The sequence below is a fragment of the Spermophilus citellus genome (assembly GCF_964194105.1).
Source record: "Spermophilus citellus genome assembly, chromosome: 13".
Taxonomy (NCBI): Eukaryota; Metazoa; Chordata; class Mammalia; order Rodentia; family Sciuridae; genus Spermophilus; species Spermophilus citellus.
In genome coordinates this window covers 112,387,076-112,413,645 of record NC_138193.1, presented here as the reverse complement: position 1 = coordinate 112,413,645, position 26,570 = coordinate 112,387,076, and the positions used below count along the sequence as shown (strand labels likewise).

Genomic DNA, 26,570 nt, shown 5'->3' with positions numbered 1-26,570 from the left:
GTGTTTTAGGCATTGTCCCGTAGGCAGCTGCTCTTTGGGCAGTCCAGCTCCAGGAAATGCTGCTAAGAGTGGAGAAAAAGAAATGCTTTATGCACAGATGCTTCTCTTAGTGTGTTGTTTTTGAAAATAATAACCCCAAATGGAAAACATCTAAGTATGGTTAAGTAAATAGCATGCTCTAATTAGATAAGATTTTGGGAGATTGTGGCCATGGGAAAATGTTTGTAATATATTATTAAGTGAACATAATCGTGAGACCAAATTGTATGTGCAATATGATTTACAGACATGGAAAATATGCCGAGGAAGAGAATCATAACTCACAGGGGCTCTGACATTTTTTTCTGTTTTTGATTCTTTTATTGTGGTTTTGCTGTTGGCCTCTGTATCCGTGGATTCAACCAGCTGCAGACTGAAGGTATTCAGGGAACACATTTTCTCTGGACCAAACAGGGACTGAAGATGTCATTATTCCCTAAACCACAGCATAGCAACTATTTATGCACCATGTTTTAAATGTTGCAGGAGTTTATAAGCACATACTGTGACATCTTCTGTAAGAGATTTGCACATTTGTGGATCTTGCTAGAGCCAGTCCCTCACTGGATACTAAGTAGTGTCTGGAGTTCATGACATAATAGAGTTTAAAGCATTTAATGTAAATTTTGACTTCCCCCAGTGCACACCCAGACTTAATTTCACACGCAGCTGTGGTGTGTTTTCACAGATAAGCCCTATATCTTAAGTGGATGTTTGGTTGCAAGGACCAAAAAAGAAACGATTAATAAACAAGGAAGAAGCCCTGCTGCTATAATATGAGACTGGGGAGAGAGCCCTGGCCCTGCTGCCAGGGGCACATGCTGCCCTGCAGACAGTGCCCAGGGCCACTGGACTGGGGCATGAGCTCAGGATGCGCGCATCCCCTAGGGTGTCTGTGCTCAGACTGGTGCCAGACAGTGACGGAGGGGCGGATTCTGTGACTCTTGCCCGGGGCTTCCGGCCCCACTGGGACTTGTGCAGAGACCTCTCTGCAAATGTTCCCCTTGTGTCCGTCTATAAAGTGAGAGTGGCTCCAGGGTCATAGGTTGAAAGGACTCCTCTGATGATTAAAGGGATCGTGCCTATAGAAATTCAAAGAAGGATTTTAGGCTTGTCCAAAAGGTGGATTCTCCAGTAGCCCTCAGAGCTGCCAGGTGGGGAGGCCCGAGGCAGTGGGGGCTGTGGGAACCGAGAGGACGCGCTGCCTGGAACTTTCAGACTCCGTCTGGAGAACAGTGTCCCGGCTGAACCAAAGACTGCCCTTCCTGCCTGCACAAACGGGGAACCTCAGGGCTGGGGCTGGAGCTGGCAGAGGAGCTCTGGCCTGGCATGCAGGACGCCCCGAGGTCCTTCCCGAAGCACACCAAAGAGGGAAAGATGTGGACCCTCCTCGACTGCTAATTTCTCTAGTTTTCAATCAAAGATAAACAGCTAAATGAAAAACAAAACGCCTTCTCCTCCTGTCTCTATTTTTCTGTTTGGATTGTGACTTTGCAGTGAACTTTGAATGAACATGGCAGCCACCCAGGTGCTGTCTACACCTGCGCTTGGAGAACCAGGCTTTGGGGGCCTGCCACCCTTTCCGTTGCCTGTGTGCATAGTGAAGGGAAAGCCTCCCTGGTCTGATTCTGTGTTAGTGCAGGTGAGCACTGAGGCCCAGATATGCCTGGGAGTGGGCAGCGCTGCTGGTGGCTGGAATATTCTTGATGGAGCAGGTGGATTGTCAGTGCTCTTCAGGTCGGCCCTGTCCCTACGCACGCTCCGCCTGCTGGAGCATCCATTTCTGAGGAAGTGGAGTTAACATCTGCAGCTCCTCCATAGCAAACTGTCCCATCTCTCCTCACAGTTGCATCAGATTTGCCTCATGAACTGTGATGCACTGCTGTAGTGTGTCTGTGTTAAGAATTTTTATGTCTTCTTGGAAAATTGACCCCTTTATTATTTTGGAATGGTCTCTTTTTGTTTCTGATGAGCTTTCTGTTTTGAACTCTGCTTTGTCTGAAATTAACCTAGCTTCTCCAGCTTTCTTTTGATTAGTGTTAGTACAATGCATCTTTTCTTCACCCCTTTACTTCTAGCTGCAATCTTTGTATTGAAAGTGGGTTTCTTGCAGACTACAAATAACAGTTCAGTATTGCTTTTTTTTTTTTTTTTTTTTTTTGTACCAGGGATTAAACCCAGAGGGTGCTTAACTAATGAGCCACATCCCCAGCCCTTTTTATTTATGGATTTATTTTACTTTGAGACAGGGTTTCACTAGGTTGTTTACAGCCTCACTAAGTTGCTTAAGCTGGCTTTGAACCTTTGATCCTCCTGCCTCAGCCTCCCGAGCCCTGGGATTACAGGTGTGTGCCACCTTGCATGGCCAGTCTTGCTTTTTCATCCATTCTGAAAATCTGAAAATTCTGAATGACTTTGATGGAATTATTCCAAGAAATATTTTATTTAAACTTTAGTTTTAAAAAAAGGAACTAAAAAAGAAGCCAGACATAAAAGGTTCGATATTGTATGACTCTCTTTATATGTAAGATCCAGAGAGGAGGTAGAGCCACCTGCAGAAGGCAGACTGCGGGTGGTGCCCTGGAGAGGAGGGCCTGCAGGGTGACTGCTCCTGGGGCGAGGAACCTTTTGGGGAGATAGGAATGTTCTGGAACTAGGTTATATTGCTGACTGCATGACATGGTGAATGTGCTAAATGCTGACTTAAATTAAAACAGTTAATTTTATGCTCAGTGGATTTAACTTGGATTTAAAAATACATATAATACATTAAATATGTAACAGTACAAAATCTTATGGTGCAAGGCGATCTTCCTCCTGCCCTGGCCTTCAGTCTTCTGAACCGGAGGTGTGTGTTACTGCCGATGGTGGCTTAGGTACGGGTTCTCCCAGTGTCAGATCCCCCACCTCCACCTCCTGCCACACACCATCTTTAGATAGAAAATACTGTGCATTGCTATTTGGACGCCCCACCCCCACCCTGAACAGCACATACAAATCTACCTTATTCCTTTTCAAAGTCAGTCAAGGGAGCTGCTTTCTGAGTTCTGTATAGTCAGTGTGTGTTTTCACTCACCATTCTAAATAAACTGGTTTTTCTCTGGGGTAAGGCCTCTACTAAAACAAGCTTCTTATTTTGTGCCTAATTCAGTATCCAGTCGGGTAAATCAACTGGTTCTTTGTGAGCAGTTTCAAGCCTAAGAATTAGCTTCATTTTTATGAGTAATTTCTTAGAATTAGGAATGATGGCTAGAATTAGCCAAGTGCCTTTTATCACAACAGAGAAGTTAAAAAAAAAACATTTAATTAATTGATAGCCAGTGAGCCAATGAGTGTGCTCCATAGTTGTAACTCGGCAAATCCCTTCATTGCTGAAGAGTACTTTATTTTCCCCCAGAGAAGGCAAATGAGAAATGACTCTCTTCGAGGCAGCTCTGAAGGGGCGACTGTGAGGCCCTGGGTTTCCCAGGGTGCAGCCCCATTGGAACACGATGCCTGTCAACAGAGAGGCGCTTTATTGAAGCCGGACAAGACCGCCATTCATACCGCAGTCAAACAGATCATGCATGGGAACCTCCACTTAGGGTGGCTGCCGAGCTTAACTGCAGAGAACTACACTGTTTATTTGTTTTTGTTTTGAAATATTAAATTGGAAGCTCAGTGGCCACTGAACAAGTCATAGGCTTGGGGGTTGAAAGCTTGGGGGAGAAGTAGAGAGAGCGCTGTCAATTTCTGGTATGTAATGTGTCAGGAATTGTGAGTGCCACCTTGTGAGCGGAGTGTCACAGGTGAGCACAGTCCGAAGTGTCCATTCACCAGGAGAAGACAAGCCTGTGAGGGAAGAAAAGGAGGAGCTCCCCGAACCTGATTCCTCTTGATTTTTGGAGAGACCCAGCCCTAGAGATTTGCTTCAGAGAGCTGGGAATACAAAGAAATGGTGTCTTTGAGTGGGATTTTAATTTTAGAGTTTGCAGTACATTGCATTTAGGATATACGATCCATTGTGAGACAAAAGAAGTTATTCTCAGTGTGTGGAAACTTATTGGTAAAGTAAGCTATGCCAAACATTTCAGTCTCTGAAAATTTCAAGTTGCAAATGCAAAAAGTCAGAAAAAAGTTCAAAAAGTAATAAAGTGAAAGTAAGTACAATTCCCTGTGGTCCCATGTAGCGACCATCAATAGGTTTTCCCCCTTTGCCTTCTTCTAGAGACATCGTGTGTTTTATTATGCTCATGAATGCCGCCATGCTATGTAAATTGTTGTGTTCTACACTTTTTATTTTGTGTGTGTCTCAAACATCTTCACACGCCAATGCTTGCAGGACCAGCTTGTTCTTCACTAGATGGACAGTGCTACATATTGGTGGACATTTAAGTAGCTCTCCGGGTTTTCTCTTGCAAAGGCTCTGCACTAGCCATCAGACCTCCCCTCTTCCTCCTCCTCCTCGTCTGGGTCTTCTCCGTGCCTTCCAGGCCCTCCTTCATGTTAGCTGAGGACTTTCTCGGCTGAATCACTACTTTTTTTTTGCTGCTCCTACTTTAGCCATGTCTGCAACCCCATAGCAGGTCCTCTTAACACTGAGACCCCCTTTTTCTCCCTCTGTATCTCCCTGTCCAGCCCATTCTTGTGATAGAGCCAGGATTCTAACATCAGGGCATCATGTCCTAGTCTCTGACCCCCACCTCTCAGTGCAACTGACTTCCTTTTACCTGACCTTTAAAAACACTCTCACCCTCTAAACATACCTCTGGCCGCTCTTCCCTTTCAGTGTTCTCTGCCACCTTCTGTTCTTACTCTTCTTTCTGGAATGTTGTTCTGTTCCCTACTTTCATCATCACCTGGCAAAACCCCAGCTTTGGCTAAGCCCAGCTTCCTGCAGGCTAGCAGATAAATGTAGCTGGAGAGAAAGCCTCGCTCCTGCTGCCCAGGCACCTGCCGTGTGTGACCAGAGCCTCCCGGGCTCCCTCACCCAGGCTCAGCGGCCTGCCGTGTCCCCTTAAGTTCTGGAAAGGTCACTCTGCAGGTTGATTCCTGTCCTGTGACCTCTGAGCAGGCCCTGTGCTGCACCTGTGTCTTGGCCTTGGAGGTCCCGAGGCTTCCTCCTCAGGCCACTGCTGTCCTTTCCATCTGACACTATGCTCAGGAGCTCATGAGGTCTCCTGAACGTAACAGCATGGACCCTGGGGGCTTCTCGGTCTGCAGCAAGATGAGCCTCAGGAGCCCATGCGTGCCACTGGTTAGTTCCCATTTGGGTACCATGGGCATGAGGGCTACCCCAGCCTCTGACAGCTCAGTTCACACAGTAGCTGAAGACGGAGAGCTGGAGCACCGTCATGCCCTCCCCTTTCTTCCTGCCTAAAGTCAGTCGCTTCTGCAACTGCCTTCAAAACCCGCCTGGCTCTTCTCCTCTCGCCCTCTCCCACTGTTCCAGGAGGTCCTGCCTGCCCCTCTGCTGGCCGAGGTGTCCCTGTGTGTTCTCCTGTCCAGCTTCCTCCTTCCACTCGACTCTCACTTAAAATATCAGAGGCCGTGAAGAGCAACCTAAGAAAATAGTACCTTCTCCTGGGTTTATTTGATTGTTTCTCCTTTTATCTCTAAGATAAGGCGCGTGTGTGTGTGTGTGCACGCGCGTGTGTGCCTGTGTGTGACTGTGTGTACTTGTGTGTGTGTTTGTGTAAACTGAGACTACAATGGTTCCAGTGGTTGTCTCTACTCTTTTTTCTATATTTTTTCTCAGATGTTGGTTATTTTAGCGATTTCACCTGTTCTTACTTCCTGTGCGTATTTAACAAGGAGGAATCTTATAAGTAACTTACTAACAGGACCCTTTTATATTCTTTTACACGCTTTTGCATCAGATTGGCTTTCTCAGGTTATTTTAAACCTTTGAGTCTTTTGTCCCTAATTTGAAGCAGTGTCCATCTTCATGTGAAAGATTTATTGGCGTCATCCCAGGAGCACATTGTTAGGAAGTGGGGCGCCTCTCCTTGTATGTGCTTCAGTGGATAGACAGCAGGGTTCTTTTTGTTTTTCCTTTTTAGTTTTTTGTACCAGGGATTGAACTCAGGGTGCTTGACCACATCCCCAGTCCTTTTTACTTTTTATTTTGAGACAGTATCTCACTAAGTTCCTTAGGTCCTCATTAAATTACTGAGTCTGGCTTTGAACTTATGCTCCTCCTGCCTTAGACTCCCAAGCCCCTGGGATTATAGGCATGTGCCACCACGCCTGGCCAAACAGTAGGTTTTTTGTTTTTGTTTTTAAGTATCTTGAAGGGTCTCATGTGGGCATAAGGGCTGCTGTGTGGTCTGAACTCGGGAGTAGGGGCTCATTCCACTCCGCGTCCTCCTCCAGCATCTCCGTGAGTCGTGGGGGTGCAGGAGCAGGTTGGGGAATGGAGGATAGTCCCCACATGCATTGTTCTGCAGAAGCAGGCATGGAGGACTTCAGGGCTTGCTGGGAAATCCAGGGAGAGGGACTGCCGACTCTGGGTCCTGGCTGCTTTATCACTGAAGATCTAGGGGATTAGTTCTTGGTTCCCAGGAGGGTGCCCACGGCTGGAGGCTGTACATTAAGAAGACGCAGGTCAGTGGCCAGGCACAGTGCTGCTGCCCTTTAGAGCTGTGCCTGCTGGTGCTGAGGCAGTGCAGATGGGAGCCAGCCTGTGGCAGTAGGCTGGGGAAGATGGGGACAGGGGCTTTGCCACCTGCCGACAGCCCAGGGAGTACACAGGGCTCCCAGCACCCTCCTGGCAGAGGGCTCTGTGGACGCTCTCCCTTTCATAAAGCTTTTCTTGATGCAGCTCAAAGGGCTCTGACTATGGGTGCCCCAGCTCAGCAGAGAGCTCTCCTTCCTGCTGGAGGTGATCATTCTATTTACAGACTCTTTACCTGGGAGAAAATGGCAGAAAGGTGGAGCAGAGGGGATGTATTTTGTCTTTGTCTGAAGGTGAGAATTTATTGCCAAGTGAGGCAGAAAATACACACGTAGCTTAGTGGTGCAATAGATGTCTTAATGCTGTCAGGGCAGAGCAGGCAGGGCCGTAAGAAGGTGAGAGGGCTGCTCAGCCCAGGGCCAGCAGGTGTCTGGAGTCGGGTCACTCTGAAGCTTTAGCCTCAGCAACCTGCCTACCACCCTGCAAGAATATCAGCACTCTCAGGCTGGGTGGGGGCAGAGTTGCTATCTTAGTGAGTGGGCAGCGAGGAAGGAATACTACCATGAAGATGCGTGAGTCCGTCCAGCAGATTCCTCATGGCTTTCCTTCTATCTGGAGTCTGGGATAGTGGTGCCAGGATGGAGGGGCAGTAGAGGCCATGAACATTATTCTTTGCTTCCTGATCAGAAAAGCCTAAAAGTAAGCAGAGTTCACATACCAGCGTAGCAATCCCGATGAGCAAAGATCTACTCTGAGAACAACACTTGGGAAATTCTAATGTAATCTTGCCTTGCCCTTTAATTTTCTTCCAGTAGATGTGTTTCTTTCTTTTAAAATATAATTTTGTTGAGATATAATTTACATAGCATAAAAGTCACCATTATAAATACACTTTTTTCCTGCTTTTTAACATATTCTGAGTGTTGTAACCATCACCAGTACTTAACTCCAGAACAGTTCAGTGGCCTCTGAAACTCCTTGTCCCATTAGCACTCGTTCCTGTTCTCCCATGCCCCAAGCTTCTTCAAACCAGTGACTTAGCTCCTGCCCCTATGGATTGTCCTGGTGTTTCATATAACTGATTTCACGCAACGTGTGGCCTTCTGCGTCTGATTTCTTTCAGTCAGTCCAGTATTTTCAGGATACGTCTTGCAGCGGGAATCCATGCTGCGATCTGTTCTGTGGCTGCATCCAATGTTTGGATATACCACACTTTATTTTTACCCATTGACCGGTTGATGGGGAAGGGGGTTGTTTTCACTTTTTGGCGATGGTGAATGATGCTGCATTGTACATTCATGAATAGGTTTCTGTGTGGAGCTGTCTTCTGTTGCCTTGGCTGGTATATACCTCCGTGTGTGGTTCCTGGATGTGGCAGTTCTGTGGATGACCTTGAAGTGCTGAACCTTTTCTCAAAGCAGTGGCTCCACCTAACTTCCCATGCAGTGTTTTATGAGGTCTGACTTCTCCACATCCTTGCCTGCACTCGTCCGTATCTGTCTTGATTCTAGCTTGTGGGTATGAAGTGGCATCTCACTGAGGTTTGGATTGGCATTTCCCTGCACCAGTAATTGTGTTGAGTATTAAGTATCTTTTCATGTGTTTTTGACCATTTGATTATTGTCTTTGGGGAGAAATGTCTATTTAAATCCTTCTGGTTGTCTTTTTATTGTGAAGTATTCTTTGAGTATTCTGGATATAAGTCCCTTATCAGATATATAATTTGAAAAGATCTTCTCCCATATTGTGGGTTGTCTTTTCACCTTCTTGGTGGTGTCCTTAGACACACAAACATTTTTAACTTCGGTGGAGGCCTTTATATCAGTATTTTGTCCTGTTGCTTCTGCTTTTGGTGCCATTGGTAATCTAAGATGATGAAGATTTATTCTTATGTGTTCCTCTGAGAGTTTTATAAGCTTAAGTCCAACATTTTGCTTTAGAATCATTTTAAGTTAACTTTATGAAAAGGATAAGGCTTGCATCTAGATTCAGATTTTTTTTTTTAGCACCATTAGTTGAAAAAACTATTATTTAGCCATTGAAATGTCATGGCACTCTTGTGAAAAATCAGTTAACTACAAACAGTTTCTGGTTGCCAATTCTAATTTATCAATCTGTGTCTTCATGCTGGTATTACGTTGTCTGATAGTAATATAACTTTCAAGTAAGACCTGGTGGTAGGAAGTGTATCTTTTGTAAGTTTATTTTTTTCCCAAGGTTATTTTGGCTATTCAGGTTTTCTTTTTCTCTGAATGAATTTTAGAATCAGCTAGTCAATTTTTGCAAAAAATAAGATGAAGTTTTATTAGAGATTACATTGTATATAATTAGGTTTTAATCAATTTTGAATGTGCTACTATCGTAACAATATGAAAAGGATAAGGCTTGCATCTAGATTCAGATTTCTTGTTTATGAACTTGGGACATCTTTCTCTTTATTTAGGGCTTTTAAATTTTTATTTATTATTTATTTTAGTGATGTTCTGGTAGTTTTCGTTATACAAATCTTACGTGTCTTTTGTTAAATTTTTTTCTTTTTGGAACTGGGGATTTAACCCAGGGGTGCTTTGCTACTAAGTATATACCTGACCCTTTTTTATTTTTTTTTTTGTTTCAAGACAAAGTCTTGCTAAGTGGCTGGGGCTGGCCTTGAACTTGTGATCCTGTGAACTTGTGATCCTGTCTCTGCCTCCTGGGTTGTAAGGATCACAGATATGTGACACCATTCCCAGCTTTTGTTAAGTTTGTAATTATCTTATTGGTTTTGGTGCTGTTCTAAAGCGAGTCTCATGTAAGCACATTTGGGTTTTGCCTGTTCTACCACTGTCCTCCTTCGCCTGGAGTGTGTTGGCCATGTCATGTGGCAAGTGACCACGTGGGACGGACGTCGGTCCAGTTATTGCTTGGTTTCCCATAGCTCTTCTCTTTCATGTTCCTGTGGTCCTCTGTTTTGCTTTTTGTGTGATTATGAAATAGATGATCTCTATTGTACCATTTTAATTCCCTTTTTGTTTATTATTCACTTTAGAGGTTTTTTCCCAAGCTCGCCCTTGAGGTCAAACCCTCCCTATAGGAGAAGCATTGGCACAGGCTTGGTGCAGAAGGAAAGCAGGGGACAGGAGGGGACACACTGGGGTGATCTGTGTTCTGAGAATGGCATGTGTTGGTGGACTGATCTGTTAACCTCTTGGTGGAATTTGGTCTTTTACTTAGTAAACCTTAGTCCTTTCTCTGCTTCACTGTTGTGCTTTACAGATGCTCGAGTGGTAAGATGTCTAGTGGTTATGCCCAGCCTTCCCTCTGGACGTGGTGGTGTGAGGGGTGGGTGCCAGGGACCACTGCCCCTGCCAGCCTTGCTGCGCAGCTCCTGACCACCTGCGCCCTTCTCTGCCTTCCCAGGTATCTCACTCCCTGCCGGGTCTGAGGCTCCCAGGGGCCCCCTTCCTGGTCTGCAGGGACCTCCAGGACCAGCGTTCTTGTCCCACCTCTCCTGTGGGCACCCAGCAGGAGGGAGCAGCCTGCTGCTGAATGCACATCTACACAGCAGGACCCCAGGACCTAGCAGGAAGGTACTGCGCTGCTCCGCCCCTGGGACTTCTCACAGGTAATTCTGAATTTGGGAAGTAAATGAAGGTGTGGAAACCTTTAGCTGCTCCTCTGAGAGGAGTCTCAGCCATTGTTGGGAGAGAGTGAAGGCTGCCTGGCTGGATTTTTCCATCCTCTTACCCAGCAGTACCCAGGCAGATTCCCAGCATGTCTCCTTGAGAGAACTTTAAGGAACACCCTCAATATATTCAGCTGTTGTGGAATTTGTGCTTTGCAAAGATTTCATGAGTCCTCGTTTTCTGCTCTTAACAAGCAGGTGAGACTGACATTGCTAATCTCATGTTGCAGACCGGAAATAGATGCAGGAGGACAGAGATGTATCCAGAGTCTCAGGGGCTCATTGATTCAGTGAGGACATGTGGCTTAACTCCCATGTGTGCCTCGCCCTGTTCCCGGTGCTACACGCAGTGAGCACAGCAGCACAGGTACCTGCTCTTGTGCAGACAGTGCAGCTGGAGGTGTGAGTGGAGCACAGGATGCTAGGTCAGGCACAGAGAGGTGAGGAGCCAGCAGAGAGCGGGCTGAGGTGGGAGAGAGAGCAGTAACCTGGCATGTCCTGTCCTGCAGCCACTAGGGGAATTCTGGGTTTCAAGGTGGAAAATGTGCGTGGGGTTTTAAGCAGAGGAGGAGGGGAATCTGCATTTCACCTTAACAGACTCATTCTGGCCTCTGGGCTGGGAACTGCACGGGACGGGTGGGGGACAAGAGTTGGATCTGAGAGACTATCTTGGAGGCCGCAGGAGATCCACTGTGGACAGGACGATGGAGACGCGCTCCTTGGTGACTGTGAAAGTAGAGCAAAGTGGTCACTTTCTGGAAATCTTTTGAAGACAGATCCCTTAAGATGGCCTGACTGAGTGGGTGTGGGTGTGAGAAAAAGAGGAATAATGGTGATGCCAAGAGGTTGAGCTCCAGTGAGTTTCCGGAGTTGGAACCTCCTGAGAAGGGAAGGGCTGTGGCCAGAGAAGGTCTGGTGACAAAGAGAGACTAGGAGATGGGTTTGGAACACATTGGGATTGAAAGGATCCCAGGACACGCAGTGGAGATGCCGGGTGGCCAGTGGTCTCCAGAGCTGATGTCTGTGCAGTCGGACAGCGATGGGAGTCTGGCCAGTGGCTGGTATTTGAAGGAATAAGATCAGAAGGTCCCGAGGGATGGAGGAGTTAAGGAGGGGGGAGCAGAAGGGGGGCCAAGCCAGTGGAGACTAAGAGGGACCAGCCAGAGAGGTAGGGAAGCAAGAGTGTGGCTTCTTGGAGGTCACTTGGAATCATTTCCAAATGGAGGGCGTGAGGAGCTGTGTCCAGGTGCTCGTGGCCCAAGAAGGGTGGGGACCAGTGGCACTGGGACCCTGCTATCCGGGTCACTGGTGCTTTTGGCGTGGATATTTTTGTCTGGTGGCTATGGCTGCACAAGCCTCATTGGAAGGCAGTGCCACCGGGAGCAGTTGGAGCAAGAAGGTGGACAGGTGCTGAGCTTCGGTTGCCACGCAGGGCAGGAAGGAGCACAATTTGGGGTGGAATTGGTGGTGAGAACTAGTCGGGAGAATGAGTAGTTGGGAGTACTCAGCCTAGTGCTGGAGTGGTTGAGTGACGTCTCAGTGTAGGATAGAGCCTGACGAAGCCTCCTTGCACAGGAGGGAAGTCGGCTTGTGGGAGGGTGAGTGACTGACTTCAGGAGAGGCACGGGGTGACTCTAGGAAGGGACCCAAAGGAGGATATGTGGTTGTCACTTGAAGTGGAAGGTTCTCTTACGGTTGCTCATCTGTTCTTTGTGAAGTAGTCACCGAGGGCCACTCAGTTTGCAGACAAGAGGCAGGGAGCACACCAGAGCTTGTGGCTACAGATTGAAGGTCCCCGTGCAGGGGATTGTGTCCTCCCCTGACAGCCCAGCTGGGGAGGTAAAGGCTCACCCTGCATCAGAACGTGGTTGATCCTTTGGCCAAGCAGAGTGAGGCTGGCTTTCAGTGTGCAGGCGAGAGAGGACACTCCTCACAGTGGGCACGGAGCAGGGGCAGCGAGGAGACAGCGCATTAGGCTAGATGGCTGGCGATGCAGGAGGACGGTCAAGTGCCAGGGGCTTAGGCACGGGGGTGGCTGGGCTGAGGCCTTGGACGTGGTGTGTGGAATTGGGAGACGGTGCGTTTGTGGGAGGTGACGGTTCTGTTGTTCCTTCCCCTGGCCCGGCACCTGAGTCCCCCCACCTGGCGTGTTTTCATTGTGTCCACTTGGGAAGTCTTCGGGCGGCCACTGCCCATACCTACATGACCAGTTTGCCCAGTGGGTGAACAGGGAGTACCTGGCTGCCTGTCGCTGCCCCTCTCAGTGCCAAGTCGCTGTGGTCAGGACCTTGCCCTGGGGAGGGGGCTGTCTCCATGGAGGATGAGTACAGCACAGCCTTGTATCTTTTTAATCCCAAACGTGAACACTGTGGGACTATCCTGTCCTTGTCTGCAAGGTGCTTGCTGGTCTGGGGGTCCCTAGACTCTCCCAGGTCTGAGGGCAAGTGTGAGCACCTTGGGAAAGAGCCCTGAGGCCAAGTGAAGCTCCTGTTCCTTCCTGCATCTGCCCACACCCACTTCCCAGGATTCTCCTTTTTGGGATCTGCCTCAAATTGTAAGAATTGTGAAATAGCTTCATATTCACAAAAGACATAGTCAGAGGCCAAAATACCAGAAAATGACATCCTAGCACAAACAAAGAAATTTTTAAATGTTTAGGCTTGAAATGAAAATTTCATCGTGGTAAACACCAGACTTCTTACTTTGGCTGAGAGACTTTGGCTTGGCCTTGACCGTCGCTGGGCCTGGGGAACAGCCAGGATCTGGAGAAGTGCAGCTGCTCTGTGCTCATCACTGCTCTGTTCTGGGCTGTTGGCCTGTAGGGCAAAGGTCACTTGAAAGCCCCAGCTAGAAATGCAAATATCAACACAGTACCCTTCCAGTTCTCCATGGGTGTTGAGCCACCGGCATGGAGAAATGAATGATATTTTTAGAAAAGGAAGTGGTTGGAGATGCTGTTCTGAGATGTGATGGACAGCATTATGATAAATAGTAACAACCACATTTTGCACAGTGAACTCGATACATTTTTTTGTTTATTTCCATTTTTGAGTACTCAGGGCCTTTTGGATGGACGCTCATGGCTGGGTCTAAGACGCTGACTCCTGCTGACCGAGTTCTCCTTGGTGCCTACACACAGTGGAGGGTGGGCACCTGCAGAGTGGACAGGAGGTGCCTGGCCCTCCAACCTACATGAAGAGGTCTTCTTCAGGATCAAGAGTAGATGTGGAGTTAGCAAGTCGCCACCACATGCAGGGCTACCTGCCGCTGGATGTGGGAGGAGACCCAGGCAGCTTCTTTCTGTGGAGACAGGAGTCTCTCAGAGTTATGTGAGCAGGCTCAGGAAGTGAACTGCAGCTCCACAGGCCTGAGCAAAGGCCAGAGCACATCTAAGGCAGCGAGGCCTGGCTTCTGCCCCTTGCAGCCAAGACCCCGAGCCTGTGAGGGGGAGCAGAGGAGCAGAGCCGGAGAGCTCAGACACAGTGCTGGGCTACAATGGGGCTGGAACCCAAGTGAACTTCTGCAACCTCAGGAGTAGGGTGGGCAGCTGAGAGCCACGAAAATATGTGAAGATGAACGAGGGAATTAAAACAATGTGCTTCGCACAGGTGCATGGGGTGCTGCCGGGCATCTAGCATGAAGAAAAGCAGTCTGACGGCAGCACAGAGACCCCGAAGGACATCTGGGTCACATGCTTCAAAAGAATGACTGTGTCCCCCCAATTTAGAAATGCGTTTAAAAGATGTTCTTCTCCAAAGACTAACAGAGCTTTGTAAATATTTGCATATACATTTACCAAAGACTGTTGTACAGCCTTCTCTCATACTTAGAACTTCATAAGTGATTCCTGATTTTAGTTCCATTGAAGGCTTTGTTACATATTAATGGGAAACTCATCAGTGTTTTGCCCTTGTAGTTTGTTATAAAATGGGTAACACAACTCAGTTACCAATCTCACTTTAATCCTGACTCTAATGGTTATAATAGTCTGTTGTATCAGTTGTGTTCCTTAATGTATCTTCCAATGTTTTAAAAAGTCTCTCTCTCTCTCTCTCTCTCTCTCTCTCTCTCTCTATATATATATATATATATATATATATATATATATATATATATAAAATATGTATAAGTATTCATAAAATATAATAAATATAAAAACATTTACTTGAGCTTAAAAACAAGGGGAAATCCCCTCTGGTAGATCGTAACTCTGATTGGCCAGTTGGTGTGACCTTGGGAGCCCCCTTTGCCCTTTAGATGACTGGAAAGATCTAAATATGCAAATAATACTGGCAAATGTGAAATGACACATTTTTATACTAAAATCATGTTAAGATTTGGTGCTTCTCCGGGAAGGAGGAGTGGGTTTGAGTGCGTCTTCTACAGTCTTTGAATGTACTTCCCAGAATTCAGGACCTGAGTGAGTCATGTCTTGGAGGTATATTCTCCTACAGATCTGGTGGTTTCTGAGGTTTTCTTTTGTGGGAAGATCTGCTGATTAAGTTGTCAGATGATCACCAAAATCAGTCATTGTTTGATCACTCTGTGATTTGGGGCATCCATGGGGAAGAAGGTCAAAGCCTTGAGTTTCACTTTTACATTCCATCATCTGTTCCCATTTATGTACTTATGTGAACAAAGGGGAAATTTATTTTATCTCTAACAATGAAAAATTGGGACAAAGTTGATCTTCAGTTGGGTCTTATTATAAATGCAAGTGATATTTATCTATGGGTATATAAACATTAAGAGAAAAAATCCAAATCATTCTGTTTTTAATAAATGTTTGCTTTTTAGACCTAACAAGTATATTATATTCATTTCATCTGTATGCTATTTTGATCAGTTATGTAACATAGTAATTACAAACATTAATTTTGTATACAACACCTTATAGTAACAAACTTTTAAAATTAATAAAATATTTTTCTTTTTTTTAAATACATAAAATACTTTCAATAATAAATGTAGAAATCAATCAGATGATATTATGAGGTTGAAAAATTATGTTGGGAGAATAAGAATGGTAATATAGTTTCCAAGAGATAAGGTGATGTCATAAAATCTCTGTCAGAGAAGTTCATACATATTTTAAAAGTAATTGACATGAAGGAAATGAAAGATTTTTTAGCTTTAATGAACTTTTTTTTTAAAGGTGGTATTTCCAATTATGCCATAAGTTACATCTTGTTTTAACTATTTGAAATTCTTAGAACTTTTTTTTTATTATTATTATTTGCTTGTTTGTGGCATGTAGGAGTCAAACCGAGGGCCTTGCTCGTGCTTTAAATTCTTAGCCAATGTAAAATGGCAGCTGTGGATGTGCAAAGGCCTGTGTAGTTTAAAAAACTATTTCAAGCTGTACTCAAGCCAACCAAACATAAAAAACCCAAGAAATCTCTGCTCCAAGTCACATAGAGTAAATGAGGGGCTTTGTGAGGTGGTGGGAGAGAGGGATGTGGAGAGCCAAAGAAGGTGCAGGTCCCAGCCCTGTCCCTTCCTGCCAGATGACCCTGGGGACCAGCTTATCTTGAAGAGCCTGAATTTCTTCAGTGTGATGTGGGAATGGCAAAAGTCATTGGGGAGGATCTGATGAGTTGATGAGTAGGGAAGGTTTCAATGAGGTGTAAAACAGATATCTGTCACTAAACATTAATTATGGGCTAAGGTTTACCATTTTTTTCTGTTGCTATAACTACCTACCTGAGACTGGGTCCTTTATAAAGACTAGAATTTTATTGAGCTCACAGTGCTAGGGGCTGGGAATTTCAAGGGATTGATGTCATCATCTGCTCAGCCTCCTTGCTTCACATGATGGAAGGTATCACATGGCAAGATAGAGCCAGAGTGCTAACTTTCCTCTTCTAAAGGTACTGATGCTGTCATGGGGACCCCACTCTCATGACCTTATCCTAATTACCTCCCAGAGGGCCCAACTCCAAATGCCATCAACATTCCAATTTGGGGATTAAGTTTCCAGCACATGGACTTTTGGAAGACATGTTCAAATGATCACCTGCAGCCCCACCTGGGTCCTGCGGGAGGGGAGAGGAGGTCAGTGTGTGCATGCCTAATGCTAAATCTCAAGACCACAGAGGATTCGAGGAAGAGGCCAGGGGCGTTGTTGTTCACAGCTGCAAGGAGGGCTGGGTGTCAGATGGTCTATATGGTCTCTGAAGGGGGGTACTCTGCATGTGATGGAGGGCTGTAGGAATTTGGGGAATCTGATTAAGAATCATCAGAGCACTGAGAGAAGGGTCAGCCTCGCGGGAGTTTGATTTTACTCTCAGGCTTTTGGAGCCATGCAGATTTGGACCCTGTACAATGGCCTAGGGTGACATGAAACAACTAATGGCTGTGGCTAATAGCTACCATTTTTTTCTCTCCTTGAAGGTGTAAGTGAACTTCCATAGGTTATTTTATCAGTGTAAACAGCACCCTGTGAGCTATAGAGCTTCCCATCTCCCCATCGAGCAAACTGAGACTGAGGTAGGCTTGCTCACGATGCTGAAGTGGAGGTGGATCTGGCCAGGATGCCCAGCTTCCAAACAGCGTGTGATCATTGTGCCCGATACGTGTTTCACAGGGCACTCTTAGCACCAGGAAATCAGGGAGCATTAGAAAATCTGGGAAAGTATCTTGATTTAGAATGAAAATGATTTAGGCTTGCAAGACCTTTCAAGGTTCAGATGGACATGGGTGTTGGGAGTAAAGCAGGGTCATTTATGGATGTTGGCATTTTGGTGAGGGCACCCTGTGGTATCAGCTGATGTTTGGTGTGGCTCAAAGAGCTCTTGAGCCCCAGCAGAACTGTGCCCTGCTAGATACAGGTATTGAGCTCAGATTAATAGCTTTGCAGAGCTTAGGAACACTGCTGTGAAGTCCAGTAGTGAATGAGGTTGGTGGGCGTGGAAGGAAGGCTCTGGGGCTCTGGGATGCTGGGGTGTCCATCCCTGGACGTGTAGGCCACACAAGATGAGCACACAGTGCTGTGGAATTCTGTGCTGGGTCCTTTGGGCTCGATTCAGATGGAATGTGGTAGTGCAGGCTGAAGTCAAACAGAAATAAAATTAAGTGCAATTTGAGGTTTTGAAAAATCAGAACCAAGAGCCTGCTGTGGTAAACTTTCTTCACTGTGAGTAGGAAAGGAAGGTGTTGATGAACTAGAAGCAGAAGGTATCCTATACTACTTCTTTCAGGAAGGGGAAATATCCTATTTCAGAACCTTTGAGGAGGGATTACCCTGGGGTGGCATTTTACAACACATCCCTTCCTGTTCAGCATCCACAGATTTGAACAACTACAGACTGAAGGTACTTGAAAAACAAATTGTGTCTTATTGAAAGTGTACAGATATTTTATTGTCATTATTTCTGAAAATAACATAATCTAGCAATTATTTGGCGTTTACATTGTCTTGGGTATTGTAAATAATCTAGAGATGGTTTAAAAGATATTGTGGGAAGCTTTCTGCTGTGGTGCATGCCTGTAATGCGAGTGATTTGAGGCAGGAGGATCGCAAGTTCAAGGCTAGCCTCAGCAATTTAGTGAGCCTCTCAGCAACTTAGCTAGACCCTTTCTCAAAATTAAAAAAAAAAAAAAAAATCTAGGAATGTGGCTCAGTGGTTGAGTGCCTCCGAGTTCAGTTCCTAGTACCAAAGGGAGCAAAACCAAAAAAGCAAAACAAATACTCCAATTAAGTGTATTTTGGGAGATTCTGTAGATTCTGTGTAAATACCATGCCATATTACAGAGGGATTTGGTATCTGCTGGAATCCAGTAGCCAAACCTTTGTGGATTTAGATCTAGGGAGTACTTTGCTTTTTTTCCCCCCCTAAGGAAATTAAGAAACTTCCAGTAAATGGAGAATAAATTGACAGCCAATGGCCTGAGAAAGGCCTTCAGTGGGACAGAAATTGGAGGATGGCCTCTGTTATCAAAAGAAACCTGGAGATGAGTCTGGGCCTCTTTAGCACCAAGTGGTATCTTTGGCCAGGGAGGTACTGGGGGACTGACCAGGACCTCCGTTCTAGAAGCCTGATTTGCCCACACCAGCCATGCTTTCTCTAAATCCCCTGATGATAAATCAACTCTGCATTTTCTGAATCCATTCACAGTCTTTCTTTGCTCTTCGTCTTAAACTTGGTATTTTAGTTTCACAAGTTTACCTGTTAATTACTCGCTTAAGTAATTGAGCTTAGTGTTTTTTTTTTTTTTTTTTAAATAGGCTCAGTTAGGCAGTTAAAGCATAGTAAAACTATGCAGAGGGTATTCAGCAAACATTTTCCTTGTCTTTCTCTTTCTCAGTGAAAAATGACCACTATAATATATATTGCATATGTGTGTGTGTGTGTGTGTGTGTGTGTATATATATATATGTATATATATATATAGTCTTTGTTTTTCTCAGGAAAAATGAATAATATGTCAATATGCATATATGTTTACATATGTATGAATACACACATTTTGTGTTTAATCATCTAGAAATATTGAGGGCACATAAGGTCAGTCGTAGGTGTCAAGGCTTCTGGGATCAAGGCTCAGTACTCTTATTAGCAGTCTTTTAAGAGACGTGTTTGGTGGGATGTGATGACAGGAAACCTCACTTCAGTGATGAAGCAATATCAGCAGATGTCCATGAGCCCGAGTTCCACACGGAGCCTCCTCCACACCTTCCCCATGTGCACCTTCTCCAGTGTTCGCAGCCCTGAAGTCCCACCTGCTGCCAAATCGCCTCCCATCTTCCCTTGCTGTTCCAACTTCTGCCTCCTGTCACTCTTCATCCTTTTACTCATCAACAGTGACATCAAGCTGTGAGTGGACCTGGTCAGTGGGCTACAATGTCCTCCATCGCTCCTTGTATCTGTTCATTTCCGCTTTATAGAACCATCCTGCCTTCTCCTGTGGGCGGGGGCTTTGGCCGTCTTCAGTTGGGATGTCACACGGCGTGCTGCTGGGCATATTCTTGTACTTATCTCTGGCCCATAGTGTCATTTTTCTTGATGAGACACTTAGCAAGAGCATCTGGGCCAAAGGTGAATTCAGGATCATATTTGCAAGGAAATGTCATGATTCTCAGATTTCAGACGGTTCCAGTTCACATGGTCTTAGCAGTGAGTAGTAAATGTTTCCTTAAATTCTGGCCTTTCTTGTTCCCACAGCTGTCATTGATTGTTCTTGATTTTTGCTAAATTAGCAGTAAAGTGGGATGAGTGCACCTGGCCAGTCGCTGACCGGCTCCTCTATGGTGCAGTGACGTCCATTGGTCGAGTCGCCATTGGATGGTAGTTTTCCCCATTGATTTGAAAGTGTTCTTGCCTATTTTTTGAAAACTATTGTTAGCTTCCTGTTTAAAAAAGATTTTCTCCCAGATTGGGCCGTATATTTTCATTTCCTATGAAGTATCTTTTTGATGACTAGAGGTTCTGGATTTTAACACAGACTCTACCACCCTTGCCATTATATTTAAGATATTCTGTATTCCAAGGTCTTAAGTCGCCTCCATGTATTTTGTTTTAACATTTTAAAAATTATTTAGAATTAATTGTTGGTTGTGATGTAGGAATCTGATATTTTTTAATCCATAAAGAAATACAATCCCTAGGACCTGGCTCCTCTTATTGAACAGCCCTTTCCTCTCTATTGATCTGAAACGCGCACTCTGCTGTGTGTTGGCATTCCGTAGGTCCGTGGGTTTCCTTCTGTCTCCATTATCTGTGGGTTGGATTGCCACCTCTGAGTCAGGGCAGCCTGCTGGGAACGACGTCACCTTTGGAAGAGGTCTCTGTGGTCCCCCAAGAAGGGGCAGCCTCTTATTCAGTGGGGTTTGGCTGTACTCGGGCCTTTGTCCTTCCGTGAAATTTTAGAGATAGTTTATAAAATTAACAGCATCGGCTCCAAAAACAACAGCAGCAAACATCACTGAGAATTTGTTTGGATTGCATTAAATCTGTAAATCAATTAAGAAAAAAGTATACTGTGTGTGTATGTGCGTGTGTGTGTACACGCGTGCGTGTGGTGTCATGTCTGCTCAACCAGGAACATTTTATCTCTCTGTATTTATGTCATCTTACATTTTTTGCTTTTAAAGTTTGTCCTTTTCTCTAGATGGATCTGAGTCATCATTTGTGGAATTTGCTCTTGGTTCTTGGAAACAGCACATTGCTCTTGTGTATGAATTCAATTTTTATATATTGATTTTGCATACCATCACTTAACAAACCTTTAATTTTCTTAATTTTGTCTGTGGGTTCTTCTATATATAAAAATAATTTCTGAATAATGAAAATGTTCATTTCTTTTTGATTCTTGCACTTTCTTTTTCTCATTTTCTGCTTGCATTAGGTCCTAAAGTAAATGTTGAATTGAAGCAATAGGAGATATACTTTCCTTGTGCCTGATTTTTATAAAGAGTTTATAAAGAATGACATTTCCTGTCACTTTTTTTCTAAGTGTTCTTTATTAGGCTGAGAAAGTTCCCTTGTGTTTCTGTTTTCAGTTTGTGTTTTATGTTTCCATCATAAATGAATGCGGAGATTTATCAAAGGCCTATTCTGCATGTACAAGGATGACCTAGAGTCTCACAATTTTTTTCTGGTTGTGTTATATTACTTACCATTTACTCAATGTCAAGTTCTCTTGTACTCCTTTGAAAAACCAGCTTGCTGAAATACACATCTGATGCACATCTGGATTCTATCTGCTCATATTTTGTTTTAAATTTTTGATTCTTTACTCATGGGAGAGTTTGGCCTGTTTTTCCTTTCTTTAGTGCTTTTGTGTGTTTTAACAGTTTTCTCTCTCTCTGTCTCTCTCTCTCTCTAATTTTCTCGTTTTCCGCCATTCCCAGAAGATTTTGTGTATCATATGAATTATCTGCTTTTGAAATTTTGGTAATATTCAACTGAAAGTAAGACCTCATGATCTCTCTGTGGAAGATTTCTGACTAGTCGATGGTTTTAGGGCGTGCAGATCTTTATGTGGTTCCTTGCACTCCTGCTTCTCTGGAGACAGTTTTCTTGTATTTTCTAGGGTGTATGCACAGTCCCTTTCTTCCCATGCTAATTAGCATGAGTGTATACATAGAGTTTTAAATCTTAGCTGTTTTTCATGCCAAATCCAGTATAGACTGACTGTCTTTGTTATTCCTTGACCAACTTGCCTGGTAGTGTATGTTTCATTATTATTTTTACAAGAACATTTGGGCTTTGGAATTTGTTGGCCTTTTCTTGTAACTGTTTTATGTGTGTGTATGTGTGTGTGTGTGTGTGTGTGTGTGTGTGTGTTTAATTTTATTCTTATCTCTTAAGGGTATTTGCTTTTTTTCTGTTTGTGTTTAGTCTGTAGTTTCTTTTCTACTTCCCTAAGATGGAGATTGCTATATAATTTCTAACCCTCTTTTTCTTTTATTATAAGCAGTTAAGATTATGAATTTCCCTCTCAGTACTGCTTTAATAGCATCTCATAGGTTTTGTTAAGTTTATATTTCCATTAAATTTTTAAATTTCTACATATTTTTAAATTTCCATAATTTCTTCTACATCATGAGTTATTGATAATTCTTAGGATTTTTAAACATGAAAAATCTTTTTATTATTGATGTTTATCTTAATTGCATTGAGGACAGGATACATGGTCCATATGGTACCTGTCATTTGAAATTTGCTGAGTGCTTGTTTCTGCCCTAGTAAAATGTCAGGTTTTGTAAATGTTATGTGTTGTGAATTCTCAGCTTATTGACTGTGGGTTTTTATGTGTCTATTAAGTCTAGATTGTTTATGGTGTTTTTTTTTTCTGTGTCTTCTGTATTTTTACCACTTTTCACATTTGCTGTATTAAGCAATGCATTCTGAATTTCCTCGGTGTGACAGCAAGTTGATCCTTTTTCAATAATTCTACTCTTTTTGCTTTTTATATTTCAAAGCTATTGGTGTGTACACAGTCAGAGTTATCACAGCTCATAATGAATTGAACTTTTATCAGTGTACCTCCGGTCTCCCTGTGTTTTTTATTTTTCTTTAAGGTTTATTTAGTTACTTATTTTTGACCGGCATTTTCCTCCACCCTACAACTTCTGCTCTCCAGTTTCTTCTGGATCCTCATCTATTTCTTTCTTTTTCAAAATCCAGCTTTCACATTTCTTTCTTTTGCTGTCAAGCCTAATCCATTTATTTCTCATGGTCTTATATGTTTGGAGTTTTTCTCCAGATGATCTTCTTGTTTTTTTCTTTGTGAACACATTTGTTTATTTGTGATCTTGTTCCTTTTGTCCTTCTACAGTTGGGGAGTTATACACTTTATTTCTCTTCTCTAAGAGATACCACTGAAATTTTACCATGTGTAAAATTAAAGAAAAAAATTTAAAAAAATTTCTTAACTCCTTTCTTCTCCCAGAGCACAAGGGCCCTGAACTCTGTGGTTGGCAAGAAGACGTGGGGGATCTGCTGCTGTGGGCTCTTTCAGTTTTGCTGTGGCTGGTTATTTCCCGGGGGTTGGGGGGGGTGGTCATGGAGCCTAACTCATGGTGCGCAGGGGAGCAGGCCTCTGGGATCCTTCTCCCTTGTTCCCACAGGCCTGGTTCACACGTGCTCCTTGGTCCAAAGCCTGTGTCCGTAGTCACAGCATCCAAGCAGGTAGGGACCTTCTGCTGCCGTTTCTCCTGACTCTGGTGTAGACGGGCAGTGAATAGGCAATATCAGAGAGTCAGGGTGGAAAAAAGTTACTTTTTGGTCGACGTGAACCAGATGGATGACGCAGATCTCATCTGTGCGAGGCGCAGGGGGCTTCCACATCCATTGTACAAACAGAAGGAACACAGCTGTGTGAACATGAGTCATTTACGAGTGTGTTCTGGATTCATTTATTCGGTAGTTTTGTTACCCTCGTTTTTTGGAGTGATCCTGTGTGGACACACGTGGAGAGACCCATGGCCTCCCTCCCCACGCAGATAACTAGTATGCTTCGAAAACCTCTTTTTCCCTCTTTGTTTTTAGTGACTTGAAGCTGTGGGGCACCTCTTGGTCTTGTTGCTGCCTGTGGTTGTCGGGTGTGTGTGACCCCAGACTGGGCCCCTTAGGATCAGCACGTGGCCCTTTGCTTCTGTGTGACTCACCATCCGGCTCATAGGAGTCTAAATGTAGGGTTGGAGAAGGTTCGGCTTCCAGACCACGGAGTCGTTCAGTGCAGGGTTTCAGGGGTTCCTTGGGGCTTAGCGGAGTAGGGGCCCTTTCTCCACAGGAGGCCATTGTCTTAAAATTGAATTAAAGCAAAATGCCAGCCAGGCCCAGATCGGACACGCTTGGGTCCCATGCCATGCCAGGGAACCCGCGGGACCCTGAGAGCTCGCGTCACATTTGGCGCCTACATTCAGCAGAGGAGAAACCCGAAGCCAGAGGAGTGGCAGGGTCGGGGGTTAGGCTGGAGTCCAGGGCCCCCAGGCCCCGTCCAGGACCCCTGCTGCCCATGGCCTATTTCTACAACCAGGTGGAGTCGTTTCCCCCCGCGAAGCCACTTAGGAAACGATGGGCACATTTTCCCTTCTAATTATTCCCTTTCAGGTCAACACATGTCTAGACACTTTGGTCGGATGGCCCCTGCTGGCCAGTGGCCTCCGAGCTGCCCTGGTGTCCTGGGGTGTCGTCCAGCCTGGAGGACCCTGGAGGGCCTGGGTCCCGGAGCGCGGGGACGGAAGCCCTGTGCTCCTGCGCCCGGTGTTTGCCGGCCTTGCCGAGCGCCCGCGGTTTGTCACCGAGGAGCTGGTTCTCCTTGAGCAGACAGACCACTGCTATTTCTGGGCTGTAAATTTCCAAAGCTTCCCCCCCTCCACCTCTCCAACCACACACTGGAAGAGAAGTGTGTTTGCAGCTATAATCGGCACACTTAAATACTAGTTAAATGCACAGTGAGTACAAAATCCGTTCAGCGCCTGACCCTGAAAGAAGCTATAAAAATATGACAAGGCTGTGAGCCCTGTGGGGGCTGTGAAAACACGGCGGCTCCTCCTGGCCTTGTAGAGCTCACGGGGTACAGAATAGCCCAGACCGCGTGTGACGGGCAGTCTGATTCATGCACAACTGTGTCTGACACCAAGGAGTCCGGGCTGCCCACTGGCAAATTCTTTTCTTATTTCTGTTTTTTTTTTTTCTGGATTTTTTTTAACAGATGCAAGGTAGTAGGCTTTATTTTCCAGTGAACCCGTTGAAGACAGCCCCCTTTCTCAGCATGGTCACCATCCAGTACACAGTCTGCACGGGGAAGAGTGGCGAGGCAGGGGGCAGGAGCTGGAGGTGCTGGCGTGGAGTAGAAGCCCTGGGCTCCTCGGCTCCAGCCTCCATGGGCCCCTCTGTGCGCTGTTTTGGCATCTCTTTTCTGGAGTCACCTCGTGGATCCTGGGGAGGTGCCCTTAGCAGAAGAGCAGCTCCTGTTGGCCCAAACTGCGGATGGCAGGGCAGAGGTGTCCTGGGCTGCTGGAAGAGCCCCTGGCCTCATGGTAGCTTCCAGTTGGGTCTTGAGTCTGGAAATCTCTTAAGATGGAGAGTCTTTGCTTCCCACGGACCTCACTTCTCCTTGATGGTGCTGTTTTAATCTAGGGTTATCCTGTGATGCTGCTCCACTTCAATCCGAAAATAGCCCTCCACCCTGGAAGGCTTGGGGGGGGGGTGTGCACTCCTCATGCTTGTGCTGAGGAAAAGACGCCGAGCCCCTTAGACTCTTCCTCACCTCAGCAACGTTCTGTTTTCTCTGCCCCGATGCTGCAGAGGTTCATTCTTAAATGACAGTGTATTAAGGGACACTCTACTGAAAGCTCCATCTGTGGCTTCCTGGGCTGCAGGAGCAAGCTTTGGGTCTTCCTGAACCAATGAAGCAGCTCCTGGTCCAGGTACATCCTCACCTCTCAGGCTCTCAGCTCTTCCCCCATCAGGGAACTGGGAGGACCCATCGTCAACCCACAGGCCATAGCTGTCCTTTCTCTCCTTGGTCAGGTGTCTGCAGAAAGCTTTCCCCAGAGCAAGTCTGTTTGAGAAACCCCTTCTCGTTCCCATGTGCCTCTTGGAAACCACGCCCTCGCCTCTGCTCTCAGGGATGTCCTAGCTGTGACTGGGCTCTGAGTTCCCTGCAGAAGCCATGCATTTGCTCGGTGCTGAGTTTGCTGGGATGATAGAAGGCACTCAGTGAATGTTTGCTGAGCGAAGTAATTGCATTTTTTTAAATATTTATTTTTTAGTCGTAGTTGGACACAATACCTTTATTTTACTTATTTATTTTTTATGTGCTGCTGAGGATTGAACCCAGGGCCTCATGTGTGCTAGGCAAGCCAAGCCCTGTACTGCTGAGCCCCAACCCCAGCCCCAGTAATTGCATTTAAAAAATACCCCATTCAAATCCCCTGATGTGTGTGCAAAGTGTGGCTGTTTGGAAAGAAGCAAATGTGTGCTGAGAGGAAACTGGTCCAGTGGTGTCCCCTTTGGCACTGGTATCCTAGGCTCAAAGGACGCTGCACAGAGAGCTGTGGCATTGGTGGGAGAGTGGGCACCCTGCCTTGTGTGACTGTATGACTCGGTCGACTCTCAGAGCCCCTGGGCTTGGCGAGCCTTCAGTTGTGAGCCTCTTGTGACAGCCTCGAGAACACCTGAGGCATATTCTCAGAGCCACCTCTTTTCAAATGCATTTTAAAGATTTTTAAATTAGCTTAATATTGTTGTTATTATTATTATTGTTGTTGCAGTACTGGAGATTGAATTCAAGGGCACTCTATTACTGAGCTATATCCCCAATCCTTTTTATTTTTTATTTTGAGACACGGTTTCACCAAGTTTCCCAAGGTGGCTTTGAATTTGCAGTCCTCCTGCCTCAGCCTCCTGGGTCTCTGGGATTGTAGGCGTGCTCCACCATGCCTGGCACAAATGCTTTTATTTTAAGTAAAAGAAATGTCTTTGCTTCCTCCTACCAACTTTCCAATCTTGAGCTGTATGTCTCCTGGAGGTGCCGTGGCCCGTTGCAGGCTCCCTGCCCACTCAGTCCCCGTGTGTCTGTTTTTAGCAGCTCCTTATCGGGTCCTTGGTGTTTCTTTTGGGGCTGCCGCTGGGGCTGCCTAATCTTGGAAGCGTCTAGTTAGGCAGTGACAGACTGGGGTGGGGCTCGGGATGGATTTCCAGGGATGCACATGGGCTGCTGGAGGGCTGTGGTCACGTTGCCTGGAAAGTGACAGAT

At 45.5% G+C, this 26,570-nt stretch overlaps 1 protein-coding gene across 4 annotated transcripts in view; it reads left to right on the top strand.

Moving 5' to 3' along the window:
- The window catches only part of RNF144A (ring finger protein 144A), a 95,639-nt gene that overhangs the window by 11,512 nt on the left and 57,557 nt on the right, over positions 1 to 26,570 (top strand). For 3 of the 4 annotated variants that reach the window (XR_014018651.1, XM_081265310.1, XM_081265311.1), the window contains exon 2: positions 10,094 to 10,298. The exons of the other annotated variant lie outside the window; for it this stretch is intronic. Coding sequence is in view for 1 of the 3 variants with exons in the window: in XM_081265310.1 (XP_081121436.1) it covers positions 10,223 to 10,298 (76 nt within the window). In the remaining 2 variants the exon portion in view is untranslated. The remainder of the gene's footprint in view (positions 1 to 10,093; positions 10,299 to 26,570) is intronic. 4 annotated transcript variants of the gene reach the window in all.